Here is a 12,094-nt window from a genome sequence, read left to right as displayed (position 1 = left end):
TCGTCGGTCGTTGTGTGTGTGTGTGTGTGTGTGTGTGTGATTCATTGGAAACTAAGCAGGGCACTTGGAGAGTCGCGTCTCTTTCCACTGACTGCACAGTGTTTGTGCTTTTTCAACACGGCGTCGTCTTAAATTAAAAAAAGAAAAAAAAAAAAAAAAAAAGGGTACCGAGTATTTGAGTTTTTAACAGCTGCTCTTGTACTCGCGTAGAAATTCAAATACTGTGTACCGGTACATACTGTACGTATATATATATATATATATATATATATTTATATTAAATGAATGCTAATATGGAAGTAAATCGGTGACATTCACGTTTGAAAAGATCCAAACTTGCAGCGACATGTTCTCACCTCCCAGAGTCTGTCACATGTTACTTATTCCACCGCACATTGCAGAATAAACAAAAACAAGAAGAAAAATAATAATAATAATAAAAATAAAAAATATTCTTTCTCTTTGGAGCAGTCCTTTTCCATTTCGTCCCACAACCAAAACGACGTTTCCTTCACCGACATCATAAACATGTTTCCCCCCGTCACATGGAGGGCTCCATCATCAGCCTGTGTATGTGTGTGTGTGTGTGTGTGTGTGTGTGTCTCCCTGCACTTTCTTTGCCTTTCAAGCCGAGTGTAAGACAAAAACACTGCACAAGTGCTACAGCCGCCCCTCCCCCCCCGTTAGAAATGCTTGATCCAGAGCCACAGTGAAATAAAGGCATATCGGTGACCCAGAGGGGTTTGCCATCCATCTTCTTTTTTTTTTTTTTCAAACCTTCTTTTATCCTCTCTTTTCATTTGTGTTTCTTCTTTTACAACCGCAGCCATGTCCTGGAAAGACGGCCTCCGAGCCGAAGAAAAGACCAGTTTCCTTTTTTTTTTTTTTTGGTTACTAAAGGAGGACGAGGAGGCCTTTTCAAAAGTCGACGTCCCAGCCCGAGTTGTCGTCCGGAGGCGGGTCCTCGTTGTCCTCGGGGAAGCTGTCGAAGTTACTCGTGTCGACGGGCGATGTGACCTGTGCCCAGGTAGATACAATCGGCATCATTATCATGGTAAAAGTGTACTGCTTTAAGGAAACATGCTAAATTGAGACACTGGTAGCAAAATGCACACATGAAACAAGATTATAAGACAAGATTGTACTCCATAAAACTTAACGACATAGTATAGTATGATGTACTACATAGTATAGTATGTCGTTTTTGTCAAATTTTGGAAAAAAAAATTTTTTTTCAAAAAATTGTCACATTTTGGACGACATAGTATAGTATGTCGTACTACATAGTATAGTATGACGTTTTTGTCAAATTTTGGACGAAATATTTTTTTTCAAAAAATGTCACATTTTGGACAACGTTTTGGTCTAATTTTGTACCCAAAAACTCTCTTTTTAGATGATATGTGCCAGTATGCCTATTTTATTTTTATAAACTCTCCATTGTTATAATTCATATTGTCTCAATGACATTCACCTGAGACAGGACTCAAACCCATCATCCCTGGCTCGGGAGACCAGTGCCCTATCCATTAGGCCACCTGAGTTTGTGGTAGCAATCAGGACGACATACTAGACTATGACGTTTTTGACATAGTAAAGTATGACGTTTTGGTCACATTTGGAACTAAAAAATGTTTTCAAATTTTTTTCAGAATTTGGACGACATAGTATAGTATGATGTTTTGGTCACAAAAATTGTCCGATTTTGGACGACATAGTATAGTATGACGTACTACATAGTATAGTATGACGTTTTTGTCAAGTTTTGGACCAAAAAAATGTTTTTCAAAATGTTTTCAGATTTTGGACGACATAGTATAGTATGTCGTTTTTGTCAAATTTTGGACCAAATCTTTTTTTTCAAAAAATTGTCACATTTTGGACGACATAGTATAGTATGTCGTACTACATAGTATAGTACGACGTTTTTGTCAAGTTTTGGACCAAAAAAAGGTTTTTCAAAAATGTTTTCAGATTTTGGAAGACATAGTATAGTATGTTGTTTTTGTCAAATTTTGGACCAAATCTTTTTTTTCAAAAAATGGTCACATTTTGGACGACATAGTATAGTATGTCGTACTACATAGTACAGTATGACGTTTTTGTCAAGTTTTGGACCAAAAAAAATGTTTTTCAAAAAATTTTCAGAATCTGGAAGACATAGTATAGTATGTCGTTTTTGTCAAATTTTGGACGAAATATTTTTTTTCCAAAAAATGGTCACATTTTGGACAACGTTTTAGTCTAATTTTGTACCCAAAAACTCTCTTTTTAGATGATATGTGCTAGTATGCCTATTTTATTTTTATATACTCTTCATTGTTATAATTCATATTGTCTAAACGACATTCACCTGAGACAGGAATCAAACCCATCATCCCTGGCTCAGGAGGCCAGTGCCCTATCCATTAGGCCACCTGAGTTTGTGGCAGCATTCAGGACAACATACTGAAAGCTACGTTTTTGACATAGTAAAGTATGACATTTTGGTCACATTTAGAACTAAAAAATATGTTAAAATTTTTTTCCAAGATTTGGACGACATAGTATAGTATGATGTTTTGGTCACATTTTGAACAAAACATTTTTTTTCAAAAAAATTGTCCGATTTTGGACGACATAGTACAGTATGACGTACTACATAGTATAGTAAGACGTTTTTGTCAAGTTTTGGACCAAAAAAATGTTTTTCAAAAATGTTTTCAGATTTTGGACGACATAGTATAGTATGTCGTTTTTGTCAAATTTTGGAACAAATCTTTTTTTTCAAAAAATGGTCACATTTTGGACGACATAGTATAGTATGTCGTACTACATAGTATAGTATGACGTTTTTGTCAAGTTTTGGACCAAAAAAATGTTTTTCAAAAATGTTTTCAGATTTTGGACGACATAGTATAGTATGTCGTTTTTGTCAAATTTTGGACCAAATATTTTTTTTCAAAAAATGGTCACATTTTGGACGACATAGTATAGTATGTCGTACTACATAGTACAGTATGACGTTTTTGTCAAGTTTTGGACCAAAAAAAATGTTTTTCAAAAAATTTTCAGAATTTGGAAGACATAGTATAGTATGTCGTTTTTGTCAAATTTTGGACGAAATATTTTTTATCCAAAAAATGGTCACATTTTGGACAACGTTTTAGTCTAATTTTGTACCCAAAAACTCTCTTTTTAGATGATATGTGCTAGTATGCCTATTTTATTTTTATATACTCTTCATTGTTATAATTCATATTGTCTAAACGACATTCACCTGAGACAGGAATCAAACCCATCATCCCTGGCTCAGGAGGCCAGTGCCCTATCCATTAGGCCACCTGAGTTTGTGGCAGCATTCAGGACAACATACTGAAAGCTACGTTTTTGACATAGTAAAGTATGACATTTTGGTCACATTTAGAACTAAAAAATATGTTAAAATTTTTTTTCAAGATTTGGACGACATAGTATAGTATGATGTTTTGGTCACATTTTGAACAAAACATTTTTTTTCAAAAAAATTGTCCGATTTTGGACGACAGTATAGTATGACGTACTACATAGTATAGTAAGACGTTTTTGTCGAGTTTTGGACCAAAAAAATGTTTTTCAAAAATGTTTTCAGATTTTGGACGACATAGTATAGTATGTCGTTTTTGTCAAATTTTGGACCAAATCTTTTTTTTCAAAAAATGGCCACATTTTGGACGACATAGTATAGTATGACGTACTACATAGTATAGTATGACGTTTTTGTCAAGTTTTGGACCAAAAAAATGTTTTTCAAAAAATTTTTCAGATTTTGGACGACATAGTATAGTATGTCGTTTTTGTCAAATTTTGGACCAAATCTTTTTTTTCAAAAAATGGTCACATTTTGGACGACATAGTATAGTATATCGTACTACATAGTATAGTATGACGTTTTTGTCAAGTTTTGGACCAAAAAAAATGTTTTTCAAAAAATTTTCAGAATTTGGGAGACATAGTATAGTATGTCGTTTTTGTCAAATTTTGGACGAAATATTTTTTTTCCAAAAAATGGTCATATTTTGGACAACGTTTTAGTCTAATTTTGTACCCAAAAACTCTCTTTTTAGATGACATGTGCTCGTATGCCTATTTTATTTTTATATACTCTTCATTGTTATAATTCATATTGTCTAAACGACATTCACCTGAGACGGGATTCAAACCCATCATCCCTGGCTCAGGAGGCCAGTGCCCTATCCATTAAGCCACCTGAGTTTGTGGCAGCATTCAGGATGACATACTGAAAGCTACGTTTTTTGACATAGTAAAGTATGACATTTTGGTCACATTTAGAACTAAAAAATGTGTTAAAATTTTTTTTCAAGATTTGGACGACATAGTATAGTATGATGTTTTGGTCACATTTTGAACAAAACATTTTTTTTCAAAAAAATTGTCCGATTTTGGACGACAGTATAGTATGACGTACTACATAGTATAGTAAGACGTTTTTGTCAAGTTTTGGACCAAAAAATGTTTTTCAAAAATGTTTTCAGATTTTGGACGACATAGTATAGTATGTCGTTTTTGTCAAATTTTGGACCAAATCTTTTTTTTCAAAAAATGGTCACATTTTGGACGACATAGTATAGTATGTCGTACTACATAGTATAGTAAGACGTTTTTGTCAAGTTTTGGACCAAAAAAATGTTTTTCAAAAAATTGTCAGAATTTGGAAGACATAGTATAGTATGTCGTTTTTGTCAAATTTTGGACCAAATCTTTTTTTTCAAAAAATGGTCACATTTTGGACGACGTTTTGGTCTAATTTTGTACCCAAAAACTCTCTTTTTAGATGATATGTGCTAGTATGCCTATTTTATTTTTATATACTCTTCATTGTTATAATTTATATTGTCTCAATGACATTCACCTTGGACAGGACTCAAACCCATCATCCTTGGCTCAGGAGGCCAGTGCCTTATCTATTAGGCCACCTGAGTTTGTGGTAGCTTTCAGGAAGACATACTAAACTATGACGTTTTTGACATAGTGAAGTATGACGTTTTGGTCACATTTAGAACTAAAAGAAAATGAATTTTTTTTTTCCAGATTTTGGACGACATAGTATAGTATGATGTTTTGGTCACATTTAGGACCAAATTTTTTTTCCCAAAAAAAATGGTCAGATTTTGGACAACATAGTATAGTATGACATTTTGGTCGACGACATAGTATAGTATGACGTTTTGGTCACATTTAGAAATAAAACTGTTTTCAAAATATTTTTCAGGTTTTGGACGACATAGTATAGTATGATGTTTTGGTCAAATTTTGGACCAAATGTTTTTTTTTCAAAAAATGGTCACATTTTGGACAACATAGTATAGTATGACGTACTACATAGTATAGTATGACATTTTTGTCAAGTTTTGGACCAAAATAATGTTTTCCAAAAAAAACTGTCAGATCTTGGACGACATAGTATAGTATGACGTACTACATAGTATAGAATGATGTTTTTGTCAAGTTTTGGACCAAAAAAAAGTTTTTCAAACAATTGTCAGATTTTGGACGACATAGTATAGTATGTCAGTTTTGTCAAATTTTGGACCAAATGTTCTTTTTCAAAAAATGTTCACATTTTGGACAACATAGTATAGTATGACGTACTACATAGTATAGTGTGACGTTTTTGTTAAGTTTTGGACCAAAAAAATGTTTTTCAAAAAAATTGTCACATTTTGGACAACATAGTATAGTATGACGTACTACATAGTATAGAATGACGTTTTTGTCAAGTTTTGGACCAAAAAAAAGTTTTTCAAACAATTGTCAGATTTTGGACGACATAGTATAGTATGTCGTTTTTGTCAGTTTTTGGACCAAATGTTCTTTTTCAAAAAATGGTCACATTTTCGACGACATAGTATAGTATGATGTACTACATAGTATACTATTACGTTTTTGTCAAGTTTTGGACCAAAAAAATATTTTTTAGATTTTGGACGACATAGTATAGTATGATGTTTTGGTCAAATTAGGGACAACATTTTTTTTTTCAAAAAAATTGTCCCATTTTGGACGACATAGTATAGTATGACATTTTGGTCAACGAGATAGTATAGTTTGACGCTTTTGTCATATTTTGGACTAAAAAAACCAAAAACTTGCATCTTAGACGATATGTGGAAGTATGACTACCTAATTGATATATACTCTTTATTGTTTTAATTTCCTTTGTCTCAATGACATTCACCTGAGACGGGAATCAAACCCATCACCCCTGGCTCAGGAGGCCAGTGCCCTATCCATTAGGCCACCTGAGTTTGTGGCAGCATTCAGGACGACATACTTAAAGCTACGTTTTTGACATAGTAAAGTATGACGTTTTAGTCACATTTAGAACTAAAAAATGTTTTCAATTTTTTTTTCAGATTTTGGACGACATAGTATAGTATGACGTTTTGGTCACATTTAGGACCACATTTTTTTTTTCAAAAAAAATGGTCAGATTTTGGACAACATAGTATAGTATGACATTTTGGTCGACGACGTAGTATAGTATGACATACTACATAGTATAGTATGACGTTTTTGTCAAGTTTTGGACCAAAAAAATGTTTTTCAAAAAAAATGTCAGATATTGGACGACATAGTATAGTATGATGTTTTGGTCAAATTTTGGACTAACAAAAATGTTTTCAAAATATTTTTCAAATTTTGGACGACATAGTATAGTATGATGTTTTGAACCAATTTTTGACACAATTTTTTTTTTCAAAACAATTGTCCGATTTTGGACGACATAGTAGAGTATGACATTTTGGTCGACGACATAGTATGGTATGAAGTTTTGGTCATATTTTGGACTAAAAGAATAAAAAACATTTTTGGGAGCCAGTGAAGGGGAAGATAAAACTGGGGGTGATGTTTTTCCCTATTCTTAGTTGGAGTAAAAAAGCCTCAGCACTCTTCTCAAAGACGTCTCAACCATAAAAATAGGAGATTAGATAAATTAAAATATATGTATGAAATTGGGAGACATAGTTGAAGTGTGGATACTTTTCTTTTCTGCGGGAGTCAATTGTTGATTTTTAAAGCAAAAAAGTGTGATAAATGGATTTTTAAAAGAGATTTAAATTACAACAACAATCACGTGACATGCACTTACGTTAGGGATAATGGGAGGAGTCAACGTCCCTTTCTTCAAACCCTCCCAGTTAAAGCCCTCAAACCATCTAAGAAATGATTAAAAAAAAGAGAGAGAAACAACATTAACAGTCAAATAACATGCTTATAGTTTGGTAATTATTTTAATTATTATGTTGTAATAAGGTGGTATTATTATGGGAAAAAACATCTCAACTAATTTTAATATTACTATATTTTCCAATGTTATTACCAAGCTATAACATGGTTATTACATTCATAAATAATAATTTCCCTGTTACAAATTATCAACCTATTATTATTATTATAATAATATAAATAGTTAATATGGTATAATAATATTAATTTATATATATATAAGTGCACTCACTTGTGCTTTTGGATGTCTTTGACACCGTTTTTCAAGTTTCCCAGTCGTTCAGAAGGATTATCCCTGCAGGAGAGAAGAAAACGCAACGCTTGAGCAAAACAATAACAACACATGTTTATAAAACCTCAACAGCTGGAGGCGCCAACGCTCACCTGCATAGCTTTTTGATTAGGTTGCCAGCATTTTTGGTTATTTTCTTTGGAAATTCAATCATGTCAATGCCTCTCAGGATGATGTTGTATGTTTTCATTGGGTCGGGGCCCGAGAACGGAGGGCTGCGCGACAGAGACAAACGCGTCAGAAAAAAAACAAGAATTTAATCACAATTTGTCACTTTTCTATGTTTTTTGAAGGAAACACTTGGCTTGTGTGTACCTGCCAGTTAGGAGCTCAAACATGAGGATTCCTAGAGACCAGTAGTCGGCTGAGATGTCGTGGCCCTTGTTCAGAATAATTTCAGGTGCTACATACTCCGGCGTCCCACAGAAAGTCCACGTCTTCTTCCCAAACCCGATCTTCTTGGCGAAACCAAAGTCCACCTGAAGAAAAACAACAAGATTTTTGATCTGATCTGTCCTGTCGAGTTGAACAGGAACTCAAAGTGATTTATATACGCAGCATTTTGGGCCTTAGCTACCGTTTAATTGTACACATAGTTGTGGACATAGGAGAACAAAGGTGGTTTAAACCAATCAGGCAATTGGACATTTCCACAAACAGACGGAACAAAACCAATGAAACGTGTAAAAACAAACGTAAACGAGAGTCCAATTCCCAAAATATTCCATTATAAAAAACAAACAACATTTGAAAGAAATCGAAGCTGTTGAGTGAGCTGAAACAGCGAAGACTCAATTTCATCATCAAATCCATCAAATACTGTGATTTTAGAGACATTAGCAGAATTGTGGAGCTGGAAAAGTGTAATTGTTTATTAAAGCTAGGGTATGTAATTCAGCAAAAACAAGCAAAAGCTGGCTATACATTCAAAAACCCACAGGAAGTCATTGTTTGTGGATGAAATGAAACATTTTCTCTGAGATTTTTCTGCTGCTAACGTCGGTCTATAGTGTATTGTATCATAAATGATAACTTTATTTATTAGAGTTTATCACGCTGTAAAAAAGAAGTTAAAAATAAGATAAAATCACTTATATAAATAAATAGCAAATATTTTAAATAACTAATAAGTTTCAATTCCTTTAAAATTATCCTTTTATTTGCAGCCAGCATGAGGAAAGTGTTAAATCTTTCAGTACAGCATCAAGTATCAAGTATATATTTTCTATTTATCAGAAATAAAAAACAAGACATTCTATGGATTGATGGTTCCACGTTGACATCTTACCAGTTTGGCGTAGCCCCTGTGGTCCAGTATAAGGTTCTCTGGTTTGAGGTCTCTGTAGATGATTCCTTTGGAATGCAGGTAAGCGAAAGCCTCGACGACACACGCTGTGTAAAACCTCGTGGTAGAGTCCTCGAACGAACCCCTGAAAAACAGCAAGACCTGAACTGTAAGTGAACTCAATGAGATATTAGCAGGAGAACTGCAGCGGTGCAACAATTACATCTGCTTTTCTGCTACGTTTGACTTTTTTTGTCAAATTTTGGACGACATACTATACTATGACTTTTGGTCCAAAATTTGACAAAAACATCATACTATACTATGCCACCAATATTTGCCAAAAATGTCATACTATACTATGTTGTCCAAAATGTGAAAAAAAAATTTGGAAAAATTTTTTGGAAAAATATTTTTTGTCCTAAATTTGACAAAAACATCATACTATACTATGTTGTATGATATACTATGTTCAAATGTTGTCAAAGAAACTTTGACAAAAATGTCATACTGTGTTATGTCGTTCCAAATTTGTCCATTTTTTCAAAAAAATTGTTTTGGTCCTCCAAAATTTGACAATTTTTTAGAATATTTTTTTTTCCAATATTTGCCAAAAATGTCTTACTATACTATGTTGTCCAAAATTTGACATTTTTTTTTGAATTTTTTTTTTTTTCCAATATTTGCCAAAAATGTCATACTATACTACGTTGTTCAAAATTCAGAAAACAAATTTGGGGTCCAAAACTTGTCAAAAATGTCATGCAAAATTTGACATGCAGCATAGGGCCACGCGGTGTGGGATTCAAACCAGTACCACCTGAGAAGAACTACTTCCAAAAGAAGAACTTCCAAAATTTGACAAATATGTCATACTATACAGAGTCGTCCAAAATTTGACAAAAGTATCATACTGTACTATGAAAATTTGACAGATTAAAAAAAAAAAAAAAACTTGAGGAAAATGTCATACTATACTATGTTGTGCAAAATTTGACAATTTTTTTGAAAAAAATGTTTTGGTCCAAAATTTGACAAAAACGTCATACTACACTATGTGGTCACAGAGCTCACCTGTCTCTCAGAATGGTCCACAGTTCTCCTCCTAAACACGCCTCCATCAGCATGTACAGATACTTGCTGTCCTTGAAGGTTCTGTAGAGTCTGGAAACACGAGCAAGTTACGTCAAACAGCTTCAGGAAAGTAAAGAATCTGATCAATTGTAAGTTGTCTATGATGGGACTGTACCTAACAATGAAATCTGAGTGCGCCTCCTGCATGATGAGCTTCTCTGAGCGAATGTGCTCCTGCTGCCTCGTGTCGACGATGTGCCGCTTCTTCAGGATCTTCATGGCGAAGGTTTTGCTCTCGTCGCTCTTGAGCTGAACCTATGAAAGGAAAAAAACAAAAAAAAACAAATCATGACTGCGAAAGGATAAGGATGACAAAACAAGTTCATCTTGGTAACCCCGGCGCAGTGACCCGTACCAGCTCCACGCGTCCAAAGCCGCCGACCCCCAGGGTGTCGATGATGTTGAAGTCGGCGAGGTTGAGGTTGAAGAAGAACGCGTTCTCTGCTTCGTATCTGAGGAGTCGAGGAAAGAAAACGATCAGTTTGAGCTCATTCGTGTGCAAAATCAACTCATGGTACAGCCTTTTACTGATGGAAACTACAGTTTAAACTCCACTCGCAACCAAACTCCATAGAGAAAATCAGCGTTTTTAGCTTTCGGTGGACACAGCAGCTCCTGCTCGACCGCTGAATCCAGACAAAGGATTTCAAACACAGACGTCACAAGATAACAAATTTGAAGTTTCTTAAAGAGGCAGCAGTGGATCAACAACGTCTGTGTGCTGTGATGGAAAATTGTTGATTTTCTCTATGGGCTTTGGTGCAGTTTTTCAAACTTCAGTTTCCAGCCGGAAAAAGCTCTCTATCAGTGAGGAAAATATGGAGTTTTCCATATTATTTGTTCCACTGATATTTGTATGTGTGCAAATTGTGATCCACACGTGTTTCTTGATTTGTGCGTGTGTTTTGAGATCCACAAATAAAAAAAAAAATCCAATTTGTAACTTGTATATTGATTTTTACAAATAAAGATGTCATTTGTAAATAACGTGACTTTGTAAAAAATCTAATTTGCATTTGTGAATTGTGCTTTCGCGTCTGTGGATCGCCAGAACACAGTTCCCACAGATTTTTGAGACACACTTTGCATGGAAGTCGCACAGATCCACACGAATGTGCAACTTGTGATCCACACACTGATTTGTATGTGTTTTTTTGAGATCCACAAATAAAAATAAAAAAATCCAATTTGTAACTTGTTTGTCGATTTTTTTACAAATAAAGTGTGCATTTGTAAATGACGTGAGATCTGTGAATTGTGATCTCGTGATTTGTGGATCGCCAGAACACGCATTCCTCATTTTTTACGATTCACTTTATTTGTAAAAATCAAGAAGTACGCGTGGATCACAATTTGCACACATACAAATATCAGCGGAACGGATTTAACTCCATAGGAAAAGGTTGTGGAAAGTGTTCTTAAGATATTGTAGACTTAGACAGGCACACATTATAAGTATATATATATATATGTATGATATTTATAAATTTGTGTCTGGCAGCCATTTTTATCAAGGACGAGCAAGCGTCAGTGCCTCGTTCAGCAGCGCCCGAACTCTCCTTTTAAGGCTATCGCTGAGGTCCGTGTGTATAAATATGAACATGTGATAAGGATGTGATTGAGTTTAATCACTGATTAACTGTCCTCAGTGTGTCCGCACTCCAACGGAAAGAGTAAAGAGCCGCACAAAGTCTTCGCTATCCCCCGCCCGCCCGCCCGATAAAGCCCATGTCTTCTCTGGTTATTGTTTGATGTAAACAGAGTTTTGTCGAATCAGCCTCTCGGATCAGCGAGCTTAGGAGACAGATCCGGCGCCGACCTGGGTCACTCGGCCGTCAAAATTCAAAAAATTCGGTGCCAAAAGACGCCAATAACGACACAACGACCTCAGACGAGACGTCTTCTTCTTCCTTCTTCTTCTTCCTCGCAGCAGCAACATTTTTTTTTAGATAGATTTAGTCCGAGGGTAAACAAAGACGTTGTTTATGGAGCGCCGCGGCGTCCTGCCCCCGGATTTAAATCCAATAAATAAAACATGGCATGTCTTTACTTAGAGATGTGGACCGGAGCCTTTTCGCTCCATAAAACCCCAGCAGATGCATCGGCGGCACTCA

The 12,094-nt window shown here is 34.9% G+C and overlaps 1 protein-coding gene across 3 annotated transcripts in view; it reads right to left on the bottom strand.

The window, feature by feature from the left end:
• Positions 1-918: 918 nt before the first annotated feature.
• The window catches only part of LOC310934377 (cGMP-dependent protein kinase 1), a gene marked incomplete at both ends in the record, with an annotated part of 169,169 nt that continues 157,993 nt past the window's right edge, over positions 919-12,094 (bottom strand). For 2 of the 3 annotated variants that reach the window (XM_083898089.1, XM_083898087.1), the window contains 9 exons: positions 919-1,017; positions 7,133-7,199; positions 7,502-7,564; positions 7,654-7,776; positions 7,877-8,040; positions 8,850-8,991; positions 9,921-10,010; positions 10,096-10,235; positions 10,336-10,432. In XM_083898089.1, the coding sequence (XP_083754215.1) occupies positions 919-1,017; positions 7,133-7,199; positions 7,502-7,564; positions 7,654-7,776; positions 7,877-8,040; positions 8,850-8,991; positions 9,921-10,010; positions 10,096-10,235; positions 10,336-10,432 (985 nt within the window). Of the gene's footprint in view, positions 1,018-7,132; positions 7,200-7,501; positions 7,565-7,653; positions 7,777-7,876; positions 8,041-8,849; positions 8,992-9,920; positions 10,011-10,095; positions 10,236-10,329; positions 10,433-12,094 lie in introns of all 3 variants that reach the window. The other variant, XM_083898088.1, reaches the window with a different exon arrangement.

This window comes from Microchirus variegatus (assembly GCF_963457635.1).
Source record: "Microchirus variegatus genome assembly, chromosome: 11".
Lineage (NCBI taxonomy): Eukaryota > Metazoa > Chordata > Actinopteri > Pleuronectiformes > Soleidae > Microchirus > Microchirus variegatus.
Note: the sequence above shows the minus strand (reverse complement) of the source record. Positions and strands in the feature narration are given on the sequence as shown.